The sequence below is a fragment of the Oryctolagus cuniculus genome, chromosome 2, assembly GCF_964237555.1.
Source record: "Oryctolagus cuniculus chromosome 2, mOryCun1.1, whole genome shotgun sequence".
NCBI classification, from domain to species: domain Eukaryota; kingdom Metazoa; phylum Chordata; class Mammalia; order Lagomorpha; family Leporidae; genus Oryctolagus; species Oryctolagus cuniculus.
The window spans coordinates 137,622,375-137,649,110 of record NC_091433.1 but is presented as its reverse complement, the minus strand read 5'-3'; the positions used below and the strand labels follow the sequence as shown (position 1 = coordinate 137,649,110).

Genomic DNA, 26,736 nt, shown 5'->3' with positions numbered 1-26,736 from the left:
AGTACATGGCCTTTTATGAACAGCTTCCTTCATTTAACATAACACAATGGTTTCAGTGTTCACCCATGTTGTAGCCTGTCAGTATTTCATTCCTTTTTATGGCAAAACAGTATTATACTATATGGATATACCACATTTCATTTATCCATCATTTGATGAACATTTTGATTGTTCCCACTCTGGCTATTATGCAAAATGTTGCTATGAACATCTGTGTTCAAGTTTTCATGTGAACATGTTTCTTGACAATTTTTTTGTTACATTTTAAAATTATATCTATTTCTCAAGTATTTGGCATAATTATATATTTCTTATGCTAGGACATATGAATAGAGAGACCAGGTTATCTTCACCTAAACAACAAAGCACCACCTAGGAAGTATTTTTCTAACAAAGATGAACCTAAAACCATGGGGCAAGAATTTGGCCTAGCCGTTAAGAGTGTTAGGATATCTGTGTCCTGCAGTGGAATACCTGATTGATTCCTAGCCGTGACTCCTGAGTCTAGCTTCCTCTAACGCAGACTTGAGAGGCAGCAGAATGGCTCAAGAAATGGGGTTCCTGCCACACACATGGGAGACTTGGACCAATCCTCAGCTCCTGACTTTGGGCTGTGGGCTGTTGTGGGCATTTGGAAGAGTGAACTAGTTGTTCACTAGAACTAGAACTCTCTGTGCCTCTCAAAGATATCATCAAAGCGACCTACATCTCATCAAGCCAAAATCTAATAAAAATAGCACTATCAATAAGAACTTTCTGTAATGATGAAACGTTCTGTAACATTGCTAATCAAAATGGCAGCCATTGTGGCACAGTGGGTTAAGCAGCAGCTTGTGATGCTCCCGTCAAGCCTTGGCTGCCCTACTTCAGACCCAACTTTCTGCTAATGTGCCAGGGAAGGCAACGAAAGATGGCCCAAGTACTTGGGGTCCTGCAACCCACATGACAGGCCAGGCGGCTCAACTGATAGCAGTCATCTGAAGAATGCACCAGGAGAGGGAAGATCTCCCGCTGTGTCACTGCCTTTCAAATAAATAAATCTTTTTTTTTTTTTTTTTTTTTTTTTACAGGCAGAGTGGAAGTGAGAGAGAGAGAGAGAGAGAGAGAGAGAAAGGTCTTCCTTTTGCCATTGGTTCACCCTCCAATGGCCACCACGGCTGGCGCGCTGCAGCTGATGGCAGGAGCCAGGTACTTATCCTGGTCTCCCATGGGGTGCAGGGCCCAAGCACCTGGGCCATCCTCCACTGCACTCCCGGGCCACAGCAGAGAGCTGGCCTGGAAGAGGGGCAACCGGGACAGAATCCGGCGCCCTGACCGGGACTAGAACCCGGTGTGCCGGCCCCGCAGGCGGAGGATTAGCCTAGTGAGCCACGGCACTGGCCATTAATAAATCTTCTAAACAAATGGCAGCCACTAACCCCATGTAGCTTGTGTAATGAATTTTTCAAATTTTTCAATTTTAATTCATTTATCTTAAAGTCAAATAACAGCTAGTAGGTACCTCATGTACAAAACAGCTCTAGTACTTACTTTCAATTACAAAAAGTGATAAGGACACCAAACAGAGGCAAAATGACAAACCTAGAATGTTGGACAATGAATGTATAAGACAACTGCCCCAATTTCTGCAAAAAAAATCAATGACACGAAAAACAAATAATAGAGGAGAAGGTGTTTGAATCCTGGTATAAAACACCAACAGCAACACAGCACTTTCGAGTCAGTCAAGCAAATTTACTTAATTTTTATGTTGACAGTGGCATTGCCATTTTATAAGAAAATGTCAAGTTTTAGAAATGCATACTGAAGGACATGGGAGGGCAGGGACAAATCACGTTTGGAACCTGCATCATAACACTCCCAACTAAGAGGAAAAAACAGGTTACGTAAACCATGGAGACAAGTCTAATAATGCTAAATCTAATTAGTTTATGCATTTAAAACAAAAAGATTTCCCAAGAAAATTGAAATGTGATTAGAGACACTTTCAAGTGTCTAGAGGTTACTGTACTAACTTATCTTCATTCATCCACATTTATGCATATCTAGAATCACTGGGTAAATGGTACATTCGATGCAATTTGACAAAATGCTCCTCTCACTGTTACTAGGAATTCATTTTCTTTCTTTTTTTTTTTTTTAAGATTTATTTATTTGAAAGTCAAGAGTTACACAGAGAGAGGAGAGGCCGAGAGAGAGAGAGAGAGAAAGAGAGAGAGAGGTAGGTCTTCCATTCACTGGTTCACTCCCCAATTGGCTGCAATGGCCAGAGCTGCGCTGAGCCGAAGCCAGGAGCCAGGGGCTTCTTCCAGGTCTCCCATGTGGGTACAGGGGCCCAAGGACTTGGGCCATCTTGCACTGCTTTTCCAGGCCACAGCAGAGAGCTGAATCAGAAGTGGAGCAGCCAGATCTCGAACCGGCACCCATATGGAATGCTGGCACTTCAGGCCAGGGTGTTAACCCACTGTGCCACTGTGCCACAGCGCTGGCCCCAGGATTTCATTTTCTAAGTCATTTGTTTTGTACCTAGTAAGTATAAGCCACTGCCAAAAATAGATAAAGAATGGAATGAGCAGCCAGTTAAACCACCGTTTCCAAGACTGGCATCCCATATTGGAGCATCGACTCAAGTTCTGGCTATTCCACTTCCAATCCTACTTTCTGCTAATGCACCTGGGAACGCAGCAAAGAATGACCCAAGCACTTGGGCCTCTGCTATCCATGTGGGAGACTGAGATGGAGTTCCTAGCTCCTGGTTTCAGCCTGGTCCAGACCTGACTGTTGCTGCCATTTGGGGAATGAACCAGAAGACAGAAGACCAATCAATCTCTCTGTGTCATTCTGCCTTTCAAATAAATCCATAAAAACATTAAAAAAAAAAAATGAACGCAACATGCATTCATTTAACTAACACTTCCACATGCCAAGTGCTTGGCTAGAAATACAGAATTCTTACAAATCCCTAAATCACCCTTCCTCTCATGCCTCTGTGCCATGGCACATACTATTCTCTGTCCAAAAGTCTCAGTTATCTCTTTCTGCCTACCTCTACTCCTGGGTCATGAGGCAATTTTTATTCATTCTTCAACTGTATTCTCAGATAATACTGAAACAACTTCTCCAACTCCTCAGCCAAAGTAATTAGGATTCTTTCCTCTGTGCTCCTGTAGCTTACTATATACTTCATTATCATTCTTATCACAACTGTTCCTATTTGGGGTGCTTAGGCATGAGAAATTAGTAAAATATTTCCTTGGTTACTCTAGCAACACTAGAAGCCTCTAATTTATATCTATGGCTTTGCCAGGAGGATTTTGCCTTGAGATTCCAACAAGGCCACTTTCCCAACTACTTATTAGTATTGATTTAATCATAGAAATTGCCTTTAGTTTTTATATTCCTAATTTAGTAACAATTAAGTGATACCCGTTTTAAGCTAAAATGCTTTAATTATAATCAAAGTTGAATTTTTTCATATTTATTGGCAAGTTGTATTTCTTTGTTGAACTGCTTGTTCATGGACTTCTCCAGATTTCCACTATGATAGTATTTTTTACTGATGTGTAACTTAGCTTCACATAGTTGAGAAAAATCAACTCTCTTTCATTTATTAGTTTTTGCTAGTGCTATTTGTTTTCTAATGTATTTATGTGCTCAACAAATTTTAATGAAATACAATTTAACTTCTTTCTTGCTTTTTCTATTTTGGAAAATACCTTACACACCAATATTAATGGGCCACCTATGCTTTATCCTAGTACTTCTTTTAACTATTAAATAAAATGAAATGTTATATATTTTTAAATGACATTCATTAATCTTGTCATTCATCTCATCTGAAAAGTCTTAAGTATGGAGGACACTGTCAATCTCACAATGGTGAACAACTTTTATAAGCTTCTAATTTTCCTTTGAAAGCTTGAACTTTATTATAAGCAATAAATGTCTATACCTATTTTCCTTGAAATGACAGTCCCAATTCATTTAAGAAAATGTCTGCCACACAATTTTAACTATGTTTGTCAGCTGTTCTTTCAAGTTTTGGTTTTGTTTTGTTTTTTTTTTAATATGCTGAGACTTGCTTTATGGCCTATCATACGGTGTATCCTAGGGAAAGTTCCATGCTTTGATGAAAAAGTGTATTTTGCATCTTTGGGATGAAATGGTCTGTAGATATGTTAGGTCCATTTGGTAATAGTGTAGATTAGCTCTGCTGTGTCTTTGCTAATTTTGTCTAGTTGATCTGTCCACTAATGAAAGCAGGGTACTGAAGTCCCCCACTACTACAGTATTGGAGTCTGTGTCTCCACTTAGATCCATTACATTTCTTCTAAATAGCCAGGTACCCTGATATCGAGTGCATATGTATTTACTATAGTCACATCTTCCTGTTGAATTGATGTCTTTTTTTTTTTTTTTTTTTTTTTTTTTTTTTGACAGGCAGAGTTAGACAGTGAGAGAGACAGAGAGAAAGGTCTTCCTTTGCCGTTGGTTCACCCTCCAAATGGCCACTATGGCCGGCGCGCTGCGCCGATCCGAAGCCAGAAGCCAGGTGCTTTCTCCTGGTCTCCCATGCGGGTGCAGGGCCCAAGCACTTGGGCCATCCTCCACTGCCTTCCCGGGTCACAGCAGAGCTGGACTGGAAGAGGAACAACCGGGACAGAATCTAGCGCCCCGACCAGGACTAAAACCCGGGGTGCTGGCGCTGCAGGCGGAGGATTAGCCTATTGAGCCACAGCGCCAGCCAGCTGTTCTTTCAAGTTTAACAACAACAACAACAACAAAACTGGTGTTAAGGGCTGTCATTGTGGCATAGCAGGTAAAGCTGCCACCTACAATGCCAGCATTCCATATGGGTGCCGGTTCATGCCCTGGCTGCTCCACTTCCAATCCAGCTCCCTGCTGAAGACCTGGAAAAGCAGCAGAGGATGGCCCAAGTGCTGAGGCCCCTGCTACCCATTTGGGAGACCTAGAAGAAGCTCCTGACTTCAGCCTGGCTCAGTCCTGGCCACTGCGACACATCTGAGGAGTGAATCAATGGATGGAAGAAGATCTCTCTCTTCTTTCCTCCCTTCTCTGTAGTTCTTTCAAATAATAATCTTCAAAAAAAAAAAAAAGTGCTCTTTGGGAAAATAAACAAAAAATGCCAGTTGTTCAACTTATAACTCCAAACAACTACAGTGTTTTTTTCCTCAAGACAATCAATCACACTCCAGCAAGCCAAAGGACTATACTTCCTTCCTTCATACAGATTTTTAAGAAAGAACACCAAAGGAACAAAATTTCTAAAAAAATTACTCAATTTTCCTATTTCATGAAAATACATTATTAAATGAAAATGGTTCTCCTTTATCCCTGTGATTAAAGTACCAAGCGCAGTGTTACCAACAAAGGTTCTAGAGCAAATTGCAACACAGAGAAAAAGGCAAATGCCTTTTGTCTTGGTATTATTGCTAAGTAAATATTCCCTACTTTAATACTTAATAAGTATATATTGACCTCTACCAAGAATATTACACACTGCGTCTTTATAACTTCACTTTTTAAGAGCACAATTAACTTAGTAAAGATAACTGGAAATGCATATTGGAGGCTTTAAATACATAACTTTTGGCAGAATTACTTCTAAATAATCTTTTGATCAACCTTGTAAATATACACTGTATTAATATATTTATATTAATATAAATTAACTATTATATTATTAATTATTATTTATTATATTATTAACATAAATATATAAATATAATTAACTGTAAAGGCATTTCAATTTCAACTTACTGCAAACCTAAGAAGAAGGCAAGATTTTCCAACCCCAGAGTCACCAATCAGAAGTAACTTGAATAAATAATCACTGCAAAAAAAAGAAAAGAAAATCACATTAATAAAAAGCATACTACATTAGTAAGTACTACAACAAAAAAAATATAGCCAAGAATAACATCTTTCTGTGAAGACCACAGTTCCTGAAAAATCCAAGCCAAAAACTAACAGAAACCAAAACTGCAACCAAGAGCAACCCTTTTCATGAATCACTGAACATGACAGAATTATATAAGATAGGAAATATCACCCCATGATCTTTGAGTTCAGTAAACCTCTAAGGGAAGAATGAAAGGAAACATTAAGTGATACACATTCTTGGAAAGTCCAAAAGACTATGCTACATAAATTCCATTCCTTGAGGGCAGGCAGGTTAGGCTGCCACTCAGGCCACTTGTATCCCATATCAAAGTGCCAGTTCCTATTCCAGCTATTCTGCTTCTGACCCAATTCCCTGTGGGAAGCAGCAAATGATGCTCAAATACTTGAGTCCCTGCCATCCCCTTGGGAGACCAGGGTGGAGTTCCTGGCTCCTGGATTCAACATGGCCCTCCTCTGGCTGTTGTGACCATTTGGAACCAGGGAATGGAAGCAATCCCTCTCTCTCTCTGCCTCTGGCTTTCAAATAAATACATTAATAAATAACCTTTAAACAAAAAAATTCCCACTCCTCTACAGCATCAGAATATAGGAAAGTCAACTCAACTTTCTATTGTTCTTTGTTCTTGATAATAAATTATTGGTCTTTCCTTCAAATTCTCCAAGAGCAAATTATTATTTCATAGCAATCCTATCCTTTCCTAACATCCAGCTGGAATTTTTCCCAAAAAATATTAACACTTCACTTCTGAAAGCTTGTGTTATAAATACTTTAAACTAGAAATGTGGTGGGGGGCCGGCGCCGTGGCTCACTTGGTTAATCCTCCACCTGTGGCGCTGGCATCCCATATGGGCACCGGTTGCTAGTCCTGGTTGCTCCTCTTCCAGTCCAGCTCTCTGCTGTGGCCTGGGAGGGCAGTGGAGGATGGCCCAAGTGCTTGGGCCCTGCACCAGCATGAGAGACCAGGAAGAAGCACCTGGCTCCTGGCTTCAGATGAGCGCAGCTCCAGCCATAGCAGCCATTTGGGGAGTGAACCAACAGAAGGAAGACCTTTCTGTCTCTCTCTCACACTGTCTATAACTCTGCCAAATAAATTTAAAGAAAAAGAAAAAAGAAATGTGGCGAAATCACAAGCTATTTATACAAGCTACAGAACTTTACCAACATTCCAAGCATGTACAAAAGCATTCTACAGAAACACTGAAAATTATGTTGATCGTGTACATATCTACTACCACTAGGCCTAACTCAAAATCAGAAAAAAACTGAAGGATATAACCAACTAATTAGCATCCATTCCGGTTTAAGATTCTTTTAGGCTATTATCCTTAATATATGATTGATCCTTAATACCAAACAAATCCCTTTAGGCAGTACAGCTAACTGACTTTGGTATTTTTGATAGGTTCATTCTTAATTTAACCAAATAAATTCTTAAGAATAATGAATATTAAAAGTGAGTACCTGTTAAGAATTTATATTTCAGTAGCAAGAATAGTCATAGCATTGACACTATTATAGTGAGTAGATTTTGTTTTATTTTTAAGATTATTTGTTTATTTGAAAGAGTTAGAACAAGGGAGAGACATAGAGGTCTTCCATCTGCTGGTTCACTCCCCAGGTGGTCAATGGCCATGGCTGAACAAGGCCAAAGCCAGGAGCTTCATCCAGGTCACCCACATGGGCCACCTTTCACTGCTTTTCCCAGGCCATCAGCAAGAAGCTGGATGCAGCCAGGACACAAAACTGGTGCCCACATGGGATGCCAGTGTCACAGGTAGCAGCTTTACTAGACACACAACATCAGCCTCTAGTTGGTAGTTTTTAAACAATAGTTTCAACACAACAAATGGCCTGAATTTACCAATCTTCCTGAGCATGCTGAGATGGATGAAGTCAACACTCAAAAAACAACATCTCCTGAATTGGCTATACTAGACTCTGTTGTAATAAAAGACTGCACTGGGCCACAGATATTGCATGAGGCATCATTACAGATCAACTTCTCACACACACAAACAGTAATGTATATGAGTGAAATTGACATCTTGAGATTTGGCTGTTTATAGCCTTTGTCTATACTCCCATGGAACAGTGATCTTTCTGCTTAACGACTTGCAGAATTCTTTATTTAGTTGAGGATTAAGCCTATGACTACAAAGTAAACTGAAAGTATATTGCTATAAAATAAAAATTAAAAGAAAAAAAGGAAGGAGGGAAGGAGAGGGGGTAGAAATTATCATTATGGGCTTAAAACTATGAAATATATGAAATCTGTTCTTTCATGTAAATAAACTTAAAAATCAACTTCTCAGGGCCGGCACCATGGCTCACTTGGTTAATCCTCTGCCTGCGGGGCCAGCATCCCATATGGGCGCCAGTTCTAATCCTGGTTGCTCCTCTTCCAGTCCAGCTCTCTGCTTTGGCCCGGAAAGGCAGTGGAGGATGGCCCAAGTGATTGGGCCCCTGCACTTGCATGGGAGACTGCGAGGAAGCACCTGGCTCCTGGCTTCGGATCGGCGTAGCTCCGGCCATAGTGGCCATTTTGGGAGGGTGAACCAACAGAAGGAAGACCTTTCTCTCTGTCTTTCTCTAACTCTGTCAAATAAAAAAGAAAAATCAACTTCTCTATATGAGCAACCATGAGGCTGCAAAATTTATGAATATTTTCTAATTGTGTTACATATGGTTTCAAGAAATAGGCAATTTTTTAAAAACATCCTTTTCAATTACAATTTTTAAATTTTATGAACACAGTAGTGTTATTTTATAATATTATTTGCATATCTAACCATTCATAGTTCAAAGCCATCATAAATACTTTGAAGAGTTAAGTACTCTGTATAAGACAATCTGGGGCAGGTGCTGTGCACAGTGGGTGGGGCCGCCACTTGGGAATTCCTTTTTTCTTCTTGTGTGAGGCATTTTCACATTTTTATCTCATTACATCTCACAACACTGATAGTGGATGTACTGTTGTCACATTAACCAGTCTGAGAGATGAGAAAACACAGATGTGACTTGCTCACAGGTGAACAGCAAACATGCCTTGGAATGTGCTTCCTCTGATCCCAAATTCAGAAATAAGAGACTGGGATGAAACTCAGAGTCTGCCTCAATAAGGGAAAACCTAGAGAGTTCTTCATTTGCAGATGAATCTCTGCAACGAGGGGTCAAAGATCTCATGTCTATGACACAATCTTCTCTGCTCTGAGTACCCTCCACCCCAATTCTCCACCATGCCACTTAGAAAGAGGTCTCACTTTTAGCACTGTCTAAATATTTCTCACAAGGGCCTCTCAGAGGGCCTTTGCCCCTTGTGTCTGTTCCCTCTCTAACAAGCTGCTTGGGTGATCTTCACACTGTGTGACTCACCGGCTATATTTGTCTTTTTTTTTAGGGGGGGTAGCTTAAAGTGTATCCCCCTCCCCCGGAAAAAAAACCTTTTATTTAAGGAATACAAATTTCTTAAGTACAACCTTAGGAATATAATGATTCTTCCCACCATACCCACCCTTCCCACCCCTCCACCTTTGCCCGCTCCCATTCCCAGTCCCATTCTCCATTAAGATTCATTTTCAATTAACTTTATACACAGAAGATCAACTCTATACTAAGTAAAGGATTTCAACAGTTTACACACATGCACATACACACAGACACACAAACCTGAGAACAAGTTTTACAGTTAACTCTCATAATACAACTCACTGACAGAGGTCCTACATAGGAAGTTAGTGCTCAGTGACTCCTTGTAGTTAATTTAACAATACTCTTCAGGCCTGTGCTGTGGAACAGCGAGCGGGTTGAGCCCAGGCCCAGGCCTGAAGCACCGGCATCCCATATGGGCGCTGGTTTGACACGCAGCTCTCCACTTCCAATCCAGCTCTCTGCTATGGCCTGGGAAAGCAGTAGAAGATGGCCTCAGTCCTTGGGCTCCTGCACCCACGTAGGAGGCCCAGAAGAAGCTCCTGGCTCCTGGCTTTGGATCGGTGCAGCTCCAGCCATTGCAGCCATTTGGGGAGTGAACCATCGGATGGAAGACCGACCGACCTCTTTTTCTCTCTCTCTTTGCCTCTCTTCTCTCTGTTTAACTCTGACTTTCAAATAAATAAATAAAAATCTTTAAAAAAATAAAAAAAAACAACTCTTATGTATGACATTAGTGACCACCCAAAATTTTTTGTGTGTGTGAGATTTTTTTTTTTTTTAATCAGAAGTATTCTCCTCCACCACTGTGCTCTACAAAGTGGAGGCAATGCCTCCCATGGAGACAGGGCGGGGTCCCTTAGAGGGAGCCTCTCTGTAAAAACTGTCTTCTTGGTTGTATTCAAGCAATGGCAAACCTCGAAGAGCCATGGCCCACGGCCTGGGGTCCTTGAGGCTTTTGTGGCCGGTTCCCACTGCTTGGGGACTGCCTCATTTGGCACAAGAAAGGTCAACAGCTAAGGCGGGGGGGGGGGGGGCGACAGAGCTTTGGGTTCCATCCTGAAGGTGCTAGAAACCAGGACCCAAACCTGAATGCCACGGCACATGCTGCCAAGACCTGGGAGGGGAGCCAGGGTCTCCGGGCACAGCTGCAGGGGGCAGGGGTGCCAGGTGTGTCCCTGCTGCTGCCCAAAGGGAGCCCTCTCTCTGCCTGAGCCCCAGCAGGATCCTGGGAGGGCCTGCTGCCGCTGAGGGATCACCCTAGAGCGCCAAGCATCCTGAAGCCTGACCACCCGAAATTAACACTCTTATGTGTGACGTCACTGATCACCTGAGGCTCTTGACATGCATGAGCTGCCTTGGCTATGGAAGCCTTTTGAATCCACAAACTCCGTCAGTATTTAGACAAGGCCATATGCAAATCTAAAATTAGAAACTGAAATAGCAAAATTTAGTAAGAGTCAAGACTAATTTAAGACTTTAAATAAATGTATTTACTCTTTGTTTCTCAAGAGTTTGGATCATTAAGTTTTTATGCCTACATGTAATTTTAACTATTTTAAAGATTTATTTACTCATTTGAAAGGCAGAATTACAGAGAGGGGAAAGAGAAAAAATAGAGATCCATCTTCCATCTGCTGGTTCATTCCCCAATTGGCCCCAAGGCTGGGGCTGAGCCAGCCTGCGGTGCCGGCACTCCAAGTTCTAGTCACGGTTGGGGTGCCGGATTCTGTCCCGGTTGCTCCTCTTCCAGTCCAGCTCTCTGCTGTGGCCCGGGAAGGCAGTGGAGGATGGCCCAGGTCCTTGGGCCCTGCACCCACATGGAAGACCAGGAGGAAGCACCTGGCTCCTGGCTACGGATAGGTGCAGCACGCCGGCCACAACGCGCCAGCTGTAGCGGCCACTTGGGGGGGTGAACCAACAGCAAAAGGAAGACCTTTCTGTCTCTCTCTCACTAACTCTGCCTGTCAAAAAAAATAAAATAAAGAGAATATAAACTATATATTACAAAACAGTGGAAGGGCCAATCCCAGAATCCTTGTTTCAATTTTCAGCTTAGAGCTCTATATCTGTTATTTATGATCTGAACACAATCTTGATGTTCAATGATACACATACACACTCATTCCTATACTATCTTTACATGCCAGCACTAAAATTCACTTCTTTCTATTTTTAACACCAGAACAGTGAAACTAAAGTTTAGAGAATGGGTGTCATTATTTTAGATAGCATTAATTTATTATAAAAGAGATATGGAAATTATTTACATGAGGAAAGATTTCAGAACTTCAATGGAACGGGAAGCTTCATGTGATGCTGTTTCAACAAGGATTTCTTTTTTTTTTTTAATATTTATTTTATTTATTTGAAAGTCAGAGTTACAGAGAGAGACAGAGACAGAGAGAGAGGTCTTCCATCTGCAGGTTCACTCCCCAGATGGCCACAACGGCCGGAGCTGCGCCGATCCAAAGCCAGGAGATTCTTCCAGGTCTCCCGTGCAGATACAGGGGCCCAAGGACTTGGGCCATCTTCTACTGCTTTCCCAGGCCACAACAGAGAGCTGGATAGGAAGAGGAGCAGCTGGGTCTCGAACCAGCAACCATGTGGGATGCCAGCACTTCAGGCCAGGGCGTTAACCTGCTGTGCCACAGCACTGGCCCCTCAACAAGGATTTCAATCTACATATTTTCCAAGAATGCCACCATCTCTAAATAGAAAATAATCCTTGTTGTCTACAACTATGTTGCCTCCATATTCTGGAAGAAGTTCTTTATCTCCAACTTTCGCACTAACTGGTTCAATCTCTCCACCCTTTCCTTTAGCGCCTGATCCAACAGCTACTACCACTGCTTGCAATACTTTTCCTTGAGATTTTTCAGGGAGCATAATGCCTCCTTTGGTTATCGTTTCTGCAGTGCTCCTCTCAACCAAGACCCGGCCAAAGAGCCTGCCATGGCCCCTACGCTCTTCCCACAAGGAGATACCCGCACACCAGCAGGTGAAAAGGCCAGGCACCATGCACAGGCCCTCACTTCACTCCCCCCACCCCGCCCCCCACGGCCAGGCGTGGCTGCATCAGCACTCGCTGGGGCACTGGGATTCGCCCCAAAGGCACTGTGCAGCCAAATGACTCGAGGACCAGGGGACGGAATTCTACCATACCTCTTAAAACATCACTATTAAGAGTCCTTGGAAGAGTATTAATTAAAAAATTACAGGGGCCGACACTGTGGTGCAGCGGGTTAACGCCCAAGCCTGAAGCACGGGCATCCCATATGGGCGCTAGTTCAAGACCCAGCTGCTCCACTTCTGATCCAGCTCTCTGCTGTGGACTGGGAAAGCAGTAGAAGATGGCCCAAGTCCTTGGGCCCCTGCACCCACGTGGGAGACTCGGAAGAAGCTTCTGGCTCCTGGCTTTGGATCAGCACAGCTCCGGCCATTCCGGCCATCTGGGGAGTGCACCATCGGATGGAAGACCTCTCTCTCTCTCTCTCTCTCTCTCTGCCTCTCCTCTCTCTGTGTAACTCTGACTTTCAAATAAATAAAATAATTTTAAAAATTACAAAACCAGATTTTAGATTAAAAATTCCACTTATGTAAAATGTGTTTTTTTCTTCAGAACTATTTATTTATTTGAAAGTCAGAAAGATCTTCCACTCACTGGTTCACTCTCCAGATCACTACAACATCTAGGACTGGACTATTTCTGATCCAGCTTCCTGCTAAAGGCCTGGAAAAAGCAGTAGAAGATGCACCCTCATGGCAGACCCAGAAGTGGCTCCTGGCTCCTGGCTTCGGCCTGGCCCAGCTCTGGCCATTGTAGTCATTTGGGGAATAAACTAGCGCGTGGAAGACCTCTCTCTCTGCCTCCCTCTCTAACTCTGCTTCACAAAATAAATAAATCTTAAGGGGGGGGGGGGGAGAGCAGTGGAGCAGGTAGGACACAAACCAGCACCTATAGGGGTACTGGGGTCACAGGTGGTGGCTTCTCCCACTACAACAGCTCCATTATGTCTTTTTAAAAAAATATTTACTTATTTGAAAGGTAGAGTGAGTGAAAGCAAGAGAGATACAGAAATCTTCCATCAACTGGTTCACTCCCAAAATAGCTACAACAGCCAGGGTTGGGGTCAGGCTGAAACTAGAAGCCAGGAACTCCATTAGATCTCCCACATGGGAGCCGTCATCATCCCAGGTACAGGAACAAGGAGCTGGCATGTAAGTGGAGTAGCCAGAACGAAAAACTAGCACTCTAATACGGGACGAGGGCTTTCCATATAGAGATTTAACCAGCTGTATCGCAACACATATCACAGGTAAAATGCTCTTCTTTTCATGATAAAGTTATTAAACTGCCTGAATATGAAGTAGGAGACAAATCAGCTTGTTTCTGAATATAAAATGCTGCTTGGATTTCTGAAACCCTATATGAGGCTGTTAAGTGAAACGCTGTTACGTGAAGACATTATAGAACATTCTGTTTAGTGCCACCTCAATTTAAAAAAAAAAAAAACTTTTGCATACATATAAGATGAAAAAATGGACACTTCTAAATTCTAGGATTATTACTAACATTTCATTTTTTGTACCTTTTTAACAGCTTATAGTCATTTATATTTACTTTTATAACCAAGAAAAAAATTCTGTTTGAAGGGAATAAAAAACATTAGTTTTACTCAGTGACTTAAACACCCTTGCACATTAATGTAGCACACATCATAAAAAAATGATTTCTAAATAGGTACAGAAAGTCAAGGATGTAAGCTGATACCACTGGCACATTCCTGATATAACAACAGTAAAAGAAGTCAGCTTTCTGGATTCATTGGGAGTAAATTTTCTTCTTTTCTCATGAAATAAAATTTAGACTATCAGACACGGTTCATATGTCAATGAATATTTTACAACAGAAAGTTGACTGTGCAAGCTTTTGCCATAGCAGTTAAATCATCACTTGAATACCCACATCCCATAAAGCAGTGTTTAGTTTGAGACCTGGCTCCTCCAGCTTCTTGCTAATGCAAATCCTTGGAGGCTGCACATGATGGCTCAACCCCTGTCACCATCATCAGAGACAGATGGAATTCCAGGTTCCTCACTTCAGCCTGGCCCAGCCCTGGCTGTTGCAAATCATTTGGGGATGAACCAAAGGATGGAAGATCCTTCTCAGCCTGTTTCTCTCTACCTTTGAAATAAAATGAAAACAAATTAAAAATATATATCTTACAAGTTGACTTTAAACAACTTAAAAAAAATGTATTTATTCGAAAGGCAGAGCTACAGAGAGACAGAGATCTTCCATCCACTGTTTTCTTTTCCCTTTTTTAAGATTTTATTTATTTTATTTGAGAGTTAGAGTTATAGACAGTGAGAGGGAGAGACAGAGAGAAAGGTCTTCCTTCTGTTGGTTCACTTCCTAAATGGCCGCAATGGTTGGAGCTGCGCCGATCCAAAGCCAGGAGCCAGGAGCTTCTTCCAAGTCTCCCACGTGGGTGCAGGGGCCCAAGGACTTGGGCCATCTTCTGCTGCTTTCCCAGGCCACAACAGAGAGCTGGACTGGAAGAGGAGCAGCTGGGTCTCAAACCAGCAACCATATGCAGGCAGAGGATTAACTTACTACACCACGGTGCTGGCCCCGCCGTCCACTGTTTTTACTACCCAAATGGCTGGAACAGCAATGGCTGGGCCAGGTTGAAGTCAAGAGTCAGGAGCTTTGTCCAGGTCTCCCACATGGGTGTAGGCCTAAGGACTTGGGCTACCCTTTGCTGCTTTCCCAGGTGCATTAGCAGGGAGCCGGATCAGAAGTGCAGCAGCCAGGACTTGACTTGGCGCCTATAAGGAATGCCAAAGTTGCAGGAGGTGGTTCAACCCACCACACCACAGTGCCAGCCCTAACATTAACAAAACTTTCAACATCCTACCCTTTGATAAAATACACGAAGGAAGAAAAAGGTACTACAAGTGAGGACTATGGTGTATAGTTAGTACTGTTTTCATCCAAACAGTACTCCAAAATACAAACTTTGTAATGTCAGCTTTGATAAAAACACCTCAGAAAATACCTATTTATAAAAGTTCTATGGAAACTAAACTATCTTTTCCAGAATAAAATCATTTACATGATAAAATTCACATTATTTTACCTTCTTGAAAGGAAATGTCATAGGAAAACAGCAAAGCACTAAGCAAATTTAAAACAAAATCATAGGGCTGGCATTGTGACATAGTGGGTAAAAAATGCCACCTGCAACTCCAGCATCTCATTTGGGCACTGGTTCAAGTCCTGGTTGCTCCACTTCCAACCCAGCTCCCTATTAATGCATCTGGGAAAGCTGTGGAATATGGCCCAAGTACTTGGGCCCCTGCAGCTACATGGGAGACCCTTAAGAACCTGCTGGCTCCTGGTTTCAGCCTGGCCCAGCTCTGGCTGTTGCAGCCATTTAGGGAGTGAACCAGCAGATGGAAAACTTCTCTCCCTCTCTCTCTGCCTCTCCCTCTCTCTAATTCTTTCAACTAAATAAATGAATCTTTAAAAAAAAAAAATCACTGTATGATACAGAGGCAAAATTATATTTAATGTAAAAATTATCAAGATTATTAAGCTACACACTACTCTAATAGCCTTTCTGGGTATATAATATTTAATAAAATACAGTGTTTAATAAAAACTTGGGCTGCAGGGGCAGGCGTTTGGCTGTACCCTATATCAGAGTGCCTGAGTTCAATGCCCAACCCTAGCTCCAAGTGCAGTTTCCTGCTAATGCAGACTCCGCAAGCAACAGTGAAGGCTCAAATCACTGAGTCTCTGCTACCCCCACAGGAGACTGGTTCTGCCACCCCACTGGCCTTGCAGGCATTTAGGGAGTGAACCAGAGATGGGAGCTCACAGGTTTGCTTGCTCTTCTCTGGAGCATACACTCTCAAAAGCTCTCTCCCTTTCTCTCCCCTAAGCTTCTCAAATAAGGAAATAAAAATTTAAAAAACAAAAAAACTTGGGCTACAATGACTGAGCTTGACATTTACTTTTTTTTTTTTTTGACATTTACTTTTCTTTTTCACTCAGTCTGAATATGCTCCACATAGAACACAACACAACAAAAAATTAACTTTCAGGCTGGAATATTTACTCCTTGTTGGAGGTAAGAGGTAAAAAACTCTAGTTACTGCATGAGCCCCTATAGCATATGAATTTTACAGTGAGCATATATTACTTTTATAACAAATTAAAAGTTTAAGCAAATCATTTTTAAATTTACTTGAAAGACACAGAGATCCATCTTCCATCCACTGGTTCACTACCCAAATGGTCACGACCAGGGTTGGGATAGGTCTCGCACAACAGTGGCAGGAGCCCAAGTACTTGGGCCATTTTCTGCTGCTTTCCCGGGAGCACTAACAGGGAGCTGGATCAGAAGTGGAGCAGCTGGGACATGAACTGGTGCTCATATAGGATGCCAGCACTGTAGGCAGAGGCCTCTTAAATAAACATTTAGATGTGGACCAAACCAATGTAATGGTCAAAATAAACAGTTCATATAACCAAACTGCCAAGAACGTTAAAGGACAACAGTCTTCTTCAAATAAAAAAAAAAGTAATTTTTAAAAATCTGTCCCCATGGACAGCCATTAATATTGCAAGGTTTTTGGTTGGTTTTTTTTTTTTTTACATTTAGATATAGCACATTAATTTTCTAGATTCCATTATGGTTCTGTTCAGAACATTTCAAAAATTCAAAGCTGGAATTCTGAAAAGGCAGGGAGCTCTGGTATAGTACTTAAGGAAGTGACACAAAGACAAAAAGGGCAGTCTTCCCCACCCCATTTTATTTGAAAGGCAGTAACAGAGGTAACAGAGAGAGATAGGCTGACTGGGAGAGATCTTCTATTTGTCAGTTCACTCTCCAGGGTTGAGTAAGGTTGAAGTCAGGAGCCAGGGCACTCCACTGAGGTCTCCCACATTGGTAACAAGGGTCCAAGTACTTAAGCTATCACCTACTGGTGCCCAGGATGAACTTGAACTAGGCACTCTTCGATGCCCAAACAGCAACTCATCATTGAGCCAAATGCTCACCCCAAATAGAGTACAGTCTTAAATTAATTAAATAATTGCTTAAATAAACAGTGGGGGGGGAAAAAAAGAGACCTAATTTTCTACATCCTAAGCTCTCAAAATCTGTTTTGGAGCTGGAAATACCCATATTTGAATTCAGGCTCTATTGCACACTAGTTATAAGATCTCAAAGCAAGTTCCATCATAAGCCAACTTCCTCATCTGTAAAAAGATTTGATTAGCACCAACTGCTATCCAATTGGACATATCAGAAAAACAATGTCTAAAACATCTAGCACATTATAGAAGCAAAACAAATGGCAATTCATATTTTCTTTCCTCCTTCCAAACCATGAGGTAATGTAAAATTCCCAGAGCTACAGACCAAACCTTTCAAGCTATTTATCCAAAGCTTCTGTTCAGATGATGAGTGACAAAGAACCAAACAGCTGAACAGTAAGATCTAATATAAAAGTTTCAAAATTGCCAGCTAAGAGGTCTAAGTACTATGATTATGCAAATCACAACTCCCAAAGACTAGCAACACAGAAAACATAATGTGCGGACACATATTTAGCACAGCAGTAAACATACTGCTTGTGATTCCAGCACCCCATACAGAGTGCCAGGTGAGTCCCAGCTGCTCTGCTTCCAATCCAGTTTCCTGCTAATGTGTCTGGGAATCAAGGGATGATGGCTCAAGAATTTGAGTCGCTGCCACCTAAATGAAAGACCAGCATGGAGTTCCTGGCCCAACCCTGGATGTAAGCAGTCATTTGGTAAGTGAACCTCCCTCTGTCTCTGTCTTTCAAATGAATAAATCTTAAAAAATTTAAATAAAATAAAGCATGGCTTGAGGGGTAGTCATGGCCCATCAGGTTAAGCTACAATATCCCATATCAGAGTGTTGGTTCAGTTCCTGGCTGTTCCCCTTCAGTTCCAGCTTCATGGTAGTGCTTCTGGGAAGGCAACAAATGATGGCCCCAAGTACTTGTGGGAGACCTGAAAAAAGTTCCACCAAGGTTCCTGACTTAAGCCTGGCCCAGCCCCAGATGCTGTGAACATTTTGGGGATAGAATCAGAGGATCTCTGTCTCTCCTCCTCTCCATCACTCAAATGAAAATAATTAACAATAAACTCCCCATTTGGGGAGTGAATCAGCGGATGGAGGACCTCTCTCTCTCTCTCTACCTCTCTCTGTAACTCTGTCAAATAAATAAAATAAATATTTAAAAACAAAAACACAGTAGTTAACCTTTTAAAAAATAATAAAAATAAAATAAGTAAACAAATAAATTGAGCAATAAGTATACTGGCTATGGTAACCTTGAAGTAAATGTTACTGAAATAATTGGAGAATTGAAAACTTGGAACTTAATGGGTTAACTTAACTCCACACAAGCTTTAAATATCAACCCAATACAAGATGTAACAGACCAGATGAAGACCAGACCGATTCATACGTATTGTGTTCCTCACAAACCTATCTTAACAGTGAGGATTTACTTATTTATTTGGAAGTCAGTTACAGGGAGAGAGGGAGAAACAGAGAATTTACTCCCCAGAAAGCCAAAACAAGTCAGCCGAAGCCAGGAGCCAGAGTTTCATCCTAGTCTCCCACAAGGCCATCTTCCACTGCCTTCCCAGGAGCTGGACTGGAAGTTCAGCAGCTGGACTTGAACTGGCACCTATTTAAGATGCCAGCATTGCAGACCGCAGCTTAACCTGTTGTGCCACAGGGCCGGCCCCTCTCAACATTTTTTAAAAAGACCTCGCCAATCAAGAATTTTTTTAAAAAAAAAACAACCATAAAATATGTAAGTGGCTAATTATGAGGCTGAATTTTAAATTCCTAGAAGTAACCAAATGAAGTCAAGTGGAAACAGCACACCTAGACTGAGAAATCACAGGCCCTTAAATTAAAATTCCAATTCTGCCACTTACTCTGACTCTTAATGTTCTTGGGCAAGTAAATCATTAACCCCTCTGCATCTGTTTTGTCATCTCTAAAAGTAAGACACTTTTTCCACAGTTATTGCGAGAATTAGCAAAAATAACGTACACATGTAAACTTTTGGGCTGGTAGCAAGAAAAACTGCCTATGTAGAACCCACCCCAAGACCAGTATCAACGGTCCTGCATAGTCCTCAGTGCTGTACCTCTTCAGTTAAAGCACCATAAATAAAACTTCACAGACCCCTTCTCCGGCATTATGTTATGCCATCCTACTCTTTAAACCTATCACAATATTTGACAATCATTAACTGTTATACTGATCATGGTTGTTTGAGGAGTCATTTCTTAATCAACTTTTAAGTACCTGCAGCAGAATACATGCTTTGTAACTTGAAACAAGCAAGTAACAGAAACAAGTAGCAACAGAAAAATTTCAACTCCTAACATAATCTGATGGTAAAGGGCTATTTTCTTAACTAATTTTCTTCCAAAGTGAAATTAGCTATGTACATACAGCCACGGGAAAACTGAAAAAGTTTTTTACAAGAAAATGTTAAGGTACAGAAGGAAGAATGTAGATAACAATGTGAAAAACTTTAAATCAAAACCACCTGCACCTGCCATGTACAAATATTCTAACATCTTTTCCTAAAATATTCATGCTAAATAATTTCCATATACCAGTTTACTCTCGAGACTAAGAACTTAGGTTGTACTAACTGCATTTTATTTTATTTTTTAAAATATTTATGGGAAAATCAAAGATAGAGAGGGAAAGAAAAAGAGACATTCCATCCACTGGTTTGCTCCCCAGATGGCCTCAATGTCCAGAGCTGGGCCAGGATGAAGCCAGGAGTCAGGAGTTTCATCCCAGTCTCCAAAGTGGGTTGCAGGGGCCCAAACCCTTGGGCCTTCTTCCACTGCTTTTCCCAGTTCATTAGCAGGGAGCTGGGTCAGAAGTGGAGCTGCTGGGACATAAACAGGTACCCATACAAGATGCTAGTATCGCATGCAGAGGGTTTACCCTCTACACCACAACACTGGCCCCAGGTGCTAACTGCATTTTAAAGATAAACAGGCTCAAAAGCTCAAATAAATTGTATGCGGTTAAGTGATTCTGTATCTGAATCTAGGGCGTGTTTTTTTGTAAAGATGCATTTATTTATTTATTTATTTGAAAGTCAAAGTTATAGAGAGGCAGAGGGAGGGAGGGAGAGAGAGAGGGAGAAAGAGAGAGAGAGAGTCTTCCATCTGTTGAGTCACTCCCCAAATGGCCGTAAGGGTCAGAGCTGTGCCGATCCAAAGCCAGAAGCTTCTTCCAGGTCTCCCTTATAGGTACAGGGGCCCAAGGACTTACTTCAGCCATCCTCCACTGTCTTCCCAGGCCATTAGCAGGGAGGTGAATCGGAAGTGGAGCAGCCGGGACTTGAACCGGCACCTGTATGGGATGCTGGCACTGTAGGCAGCAGCTTTACCCACTATGCCACAGTGCCAGCACCCTGAATCTAGGGTTTCCAAGTCCAAATGCTATGTTCTTTGTATCAGAATTCATCCTCAGTGACTATTTTACATACTCACATGTTTAAAATGTCAGCAAATATATTTAGACCCACATTTATAAAACCTACTAGCATCAGACCGCCTATGAATTAGTACATAGGACCTGACCAAATACAAAGAAAAACTGTGATTCTCTGCTTAAATTAATTTACAACACTTGTGTCACAGAATAGGTCAGCTCAGCTCAAAAGAGCTTGGTTAGACCTCTTTCTCAAACTTACTTTCAAAATAAATAAATCTTTAAAAAAAAAAAAAAAAAGAAAAAGAAAAAGGGGCCAGTGTTTTATCACAGCAGGTTAAATCTTCGACTGTAATGCCAGCATCCCACATGGGCACCGGTTCAGTCCTGCTGCTCCATTTCCAATCCAGCTCCCCACTAATGGCCTGGGAAAAGCAGCAGCAGATGGCCCAAGTATTTGGGCCCATGCCATCCATGTGGGAGGTCTGGAAGAAGATCCTGACTCCTGACTTTGACCTGGCCCAGCACTGGCCACTGAGGCCAACTAGGGAGCAAACCAGCAGATGGAATGTCTCCCTGTAACTCTTTCAAAATAAATAAATACATCTTAAAAAAAAAAAAAAAGAGCTTGGTGAAAATGCCTAACGTATAGCTCAGACTTCATTAGCTTCACTAAGTGATAAAATGGCTCTTCACCAGAACAGGTGCTCACCACCAACCTACACTATCTAATTATTCATATTATGTATTCACAGAGTTATTTCAAATCTCCTTTTATAAATTTAACTATCAATTATTTTTATAAATTTCATCTAATACTCCCAATACACTTAAGTAAGAGTATATTATATATTACATTAACAAATCTATATGGATTTAAAGATACTGTGGGGATTACGTATTGTTCTTAAGGTGAATATTAAATATTCCAAGAACTTACCTTTTATTTAGGAACCTATATTATAAGCATGTCACATATTAGTAACCTAATGAGGAACAGAAAGGAATGCATAAAAGGCAGGCAGGAAGACAGAAAAAAGAAGGGAAGAAAGAAGACAGAGAAGGAAAGGAAAAAGGAGGGGAGGGGAGGAGGGGAAGCAAGGAGAATGAGGATTAGGGGAACAGGAAAGGGAAAGGAGAAGGGGGGAAAAGATAACTAGATCACTAAAATAAAATCATGTCCAAACACACCTCACATTTCCAAACTCAAGTCAGTTCAGGTTACAGGATTTAAGGTTAAAATCTGTCATTCTCAGAGTTTTTTTTGTTCACTCTCCTAAATCAGGCATTCTTCTTTTTTTTATTTTTATTTATTTATTTATTTTAAACTTTTTTTTTTTTTTTTTTTTGACAGGCAGAGTGGACAGTGAGAGAGAGAGACAGAGAGAAAGGTCTTCCTTTGCCGTTGGTTCACCCTCCAATGGCCGCCGCGGCCGGCGCGCTGCGGCCGGCGCGCTGCGGCCGGCGCACTGCGGCTGGCGCACCGCGCTGATGCGATGGCAGGAGCCAGGAGCCAGGTGCTTTTCCTGGTCTCCCATGGGGTGCAGGGCCCAAGCACCTGGGCCATCCTCCACTGCACTCCCTGGCCACAGCAGAGGGCTGGCCTGGAAGAGGGGCAACCGGGACAGAATCCGGTGCCCCAACCGGGACAGAATCCGGTGCCCCGACCGGGACTAGAACCCGGTGTGCCGGCACCGCAAGGCGGAGGATTAGCCTAGTGAGCCGCGGCGCCGGCCTAAATCAGGCATTCTTAACTTGAATTTCATAAACAATCTCAGGGGCCTGAACTGTTTGCAACTATGCAAAACGTTATGGGTATGAAGGTACATAGGGAGTAAGTTCATTAAATGCTGCTAGGGATACATGGCCATGAATGGGTTAAGAGTAACTGTCCTAAACCAAAGTAGTGGAAAACATCTATAAACAGAGTAGAAAGGACAAAGTATAATTCTATTTATTATTACTATACTAAGGGGATACATTCAGAGATGTTAAATCTAACATTGTTCTTGGAAACTCTGATTACATAAATTAACTGTTTCACTTTTAAAACTTACTAACTGGAGGTGCAAATGACATAAAATGCCCTATATAAGGACCTGGCCAAATGGCTGCACACACAGCAAGCACCTGTTCAACAGCAGCTATTATTTTTTAAAAGTCCTGCTTTCAAAGAATGGTCTCCCACATGAGCAAAGACATGCACACATGAAACTACTTGTTAGAATAAGAATCTGGGCCTACTTTATAGCAAAATGGGTTAAACTGCCTCCTCCAACATCAGCATCCCACGTGAGGGCCGGTTCCAGTCCCGAACACTTCACTTCCAATCCAGCTCCCTAATGGTCTGGAAAAAGCAGCAGAAGGCCCATGTGCTCAGGCCTGTCACCCACATGGGAGACGTGGATGGAGTTTCCTGGCTCCTGGCTTCAGCCTGGCCCAGCCCTGGCTGTTGCAATCCTTTAGGGAGTGAATCAGCAGACAGATTTCTGTCCCTCTCTCAATCTTCCTCCCTCCCTCCTCTCTGTAACTCTGGCTTCCAAATAAGTAAATAAATCATTAAAAAAAAATTAAGCATCTACAGGGGCAATCTTTTGGAACAGCAGTTAAGTGGCACCTGGGACACTGCATCACATGCATTCCATATCAGTGCCAAGTTGGAGTCTAGGCTATGCCCCTTTACCAATCCAGCTTCTGGCTAATGCACTGAGAAGCAGCATGTTCAAGTCCTTGGGTTACTACCACCTACAAGGGAGTCTGGACTGAGCTCCATGTTCGTGGCTTTTGCATGGCCTAGTCCTGGCTGTTACAGGCATATGTGGAGCGAATCAGTGGATGAAAGAACTCTCTCGGAACCTCTTTCAAAGAAAAAATGAAAATACATAAAAACTGGCACCAGATATTTTAAAAAATAATTAAGAATCCATAAACACAGAACAGAAAAAACCTAACTGGACAGAATGTTCCAGCCAACTGAGCCAACCAGTCACAAAAGTACCAAGAAAAACTTCATTTCCCACTTCTTTTGTATTCTACTTCTCAAATGTTTAAGTCAGCCAACAAACCCACAAACAGTTAGTTCTTCTGCTCCTCAGAACCAATTTTTTTTTGCAAATATCATTCTACCATTTTCCCTTTAGAATCTGAAACACCCAGGATGGTTCAAAAAAAAAAAAAAGCCAAGGCCTAGGTTTTCTTCCTTAAATTCAATTCCAAACATCAAAGGACCAATCTCAGCTCCACCCTCTACAGGAAAAACAGAGAAATAGGCTGACCACTCCCTTCTTCCTCTAAGGAAATCTGGGCATTTTGCCTAAATCTCTTACTAAAACTCCAAACTGTAGTTCAAAGACTGGTAAAAAGCTGATAAGCTACACATTTGAATTATCTCATGCACTGGCAATCTACACCCATTTTCTGTTTTTCTTCATGTTACAACATTCAAAGCTGATTATTTAGCAAATCATGAAAATCTCAAAACCTTAAAAAGCATTTCATTTTACCCTAAACTTCCTAACGTAGAAGAGCGAGCCAGGAATAGGCACCCTTAGCAATAGCAAAAAGAAGCTACTGTTTTAAAAATTTGTTTGAAAGGCAGAGTGACAGAGATCTTCCAATTGCTGGTTCTCTCCTCCAAATACCTGGAACAGCCAGGGCTAGGCCAAGATAAAACCAAAAGCCCAGGATCCAACTAAAGATATCACTTGCTGCCTCCCAGGGAACACATTAGCACAAAGCTGGAATCAGATGCAGAGCTGTCAAACCCAGGCACTCCAAAAGGAGATGTGAGTTTCTTAAACGCTGTGCCAAACACCCATTCCAAGATGCTATTCTTTATTATCAAAAATGACATTTAACTAGTGCAACTACAAACAGTGAAACCATCCCATAGGCATAGTCAAAACTGCCAAAGAGAAAACACACATACACATAACTGCAGCCAAAAAAATTACTAATAGGATGTGAATATAACATGTTAGCACACAGATGTATTAAGATCAGTTACAAAATAAAAAGACCAAATATCCAAGAAATAAAATCACTCAGAAAGCAAAATTCTCTTTAAAAACCAACTAGATGGTTGGAAAAAAAGAACTTATTCTGTAACTCTTTCATCTTTAGTACAACATATTTGATGGTTAAAAAAATAAGTCAACGCCCCTCATTTTAACTTAATTATGATAAAAAGGGAAAAGAAAATTTTAAAATGCAAAACTTTTACTTCTTATTTTTAAATGATTCTCAAGATCATCCCGTTCATACCAATCCCTTTTTTTTTTTTCCTAAAAGATTTATTTATTCATTTGAAAGTCAGAGTTACACAGACAGAAAGAGACAGACATGTTCCATCATTGGTTCACTCCCCAAACAGCTGGAATAGGCCAAAGCCAGGAGCTTCTTCCAAACCTCCCACATGGGTGCAGGGTCCCAAATACTTGGCCATCTTTCGCTGCTTTCCCTGGCCATTAGCAGGGAGTTGGATCGGAAGTGAACAGCCAGGTCTTGAACTGGTGCCTATATGGAATGCTGGCACCAAAGGCAATGGAGTTACCTGACACCAGCCCCCATAAAACCTCTTAAGATGCACTTTGTGGAGACTGTATACAGCAATTAAAAATTTAAATTATGTCAAGAATTAGATGCTGATTGTCTACAGACATAAAAAAATCTGGATTATTTTCTTTAAACTTTTTAAGTTTTTGAAACAATCACCATTAAAAGCCATAAAACCAACCAAAAAAAAGTCAAGAAAGAAAAACCCTTACTTTTAATTGCTACTTTTTTAATAAAAAAAAAGCCAGAAATGATCTTATCAATGACATTGTTAAACAAATAAAAGAACTGACTAAACTGCTTTAAATTTCAAATACTGAAGTTTGATTTTTTTTTCAAGATTTATTTACTTATTTGAAGTCAGAGTTAGAGAGGGAGATCTTCTGCCTGCTGGTTCACTCTTTTTTTTTTTTTTTTAAGATTTATTTATTTATTTGAAAGTCAAGAGTTACACAGAGAGAGGAGAGACAGACACAGAGATCTTTCATCTTGTGAGCTGCTGGTTCACTCCCCAATTGGCCGCAATCACAGGAACTGCGCCGATCCGAAGCCAGGAGCTTCTTCCGGGTCTCCCACGTGGGTGCAGGGGCCAAAGCACTTGGGCCATCTTCTACTGCTTTCCCAGGCCATAGCATAGAGCTGAATGGGAAGTGGAGCAGCCGGGACTCGAACCAGCGCAGGCAGTGGCCTTACCCACTATGCCACAGCACCAGTCCCCTGGTTCACTCCTAAGCTGGCAGCAACAGCTAAGGTTGGGCCAGGCCAAAGCTAGGAGCCAGGAGCTTCTTCCAAGTCTTCTACATGGGTGGCAGGGGCCCAAGGACTTGGGCCATCTTCCGCTGCTTTCCCAGGCACACTAGCAGAGAACTGGATAGGAAATGGAACAGCAGGGACTTGAACCAGCGCCTGCATGGGATGCCATGGTGGCAGCCAGTGGCTTTACCCACTGCACCACAATGCCAGACACCAAACACTTAAGTTTTTAAAAAAGGATTTACATGAAACAGAGCACTGGTCAATTTAAAAAGTCAAACCATGCCAAAAAAGAAAGAAGTTTTTAGACTGAAAAAAATTTGAAATCCTAGAATCATATTTTTAAAAGGGGGAGGAGGTGTGTGCTAAAAACAACTTAATTATTTTAAGTGTTTCGCATTACAGGACTACAGCTGATCCAAATAGACTGCTGTATTTCTTCTTCTTGGTTTACTGGCATACTCAAGATAAATACACACGCATTGTTCTTAAAACATTACTTAAAGATGAGAGAGCCAAAATTATTTTTTTAACACTAAAAAAAAGCAC

At 41.6% G+C, this 26,736-nt stretch overlaps 1 protein-coding gene across 1 annotated transcript in view; it reads right to left on the bottom strand.

Moving 5' to 3' along the window:
• Positions 1 to 26,736, bottom strand: part of RAB1A (RAB1A, member RAS oncogene family) — a 36,875-nt gene that overhangs the window by 6,541 nt on the left and 3,598 nt on the right. The window contains exon 2 of the mRNA XM_002709837.5: positions 5,782 to 5,854. Within this exon, the coding sequence (XP_002709883.1) occupies positions 5,782 to 5,854 (73 nt within the window). The remainder of the gene's footprint in view (positions 1 to 5,781; positions 5,855 to 26,736) is intronic.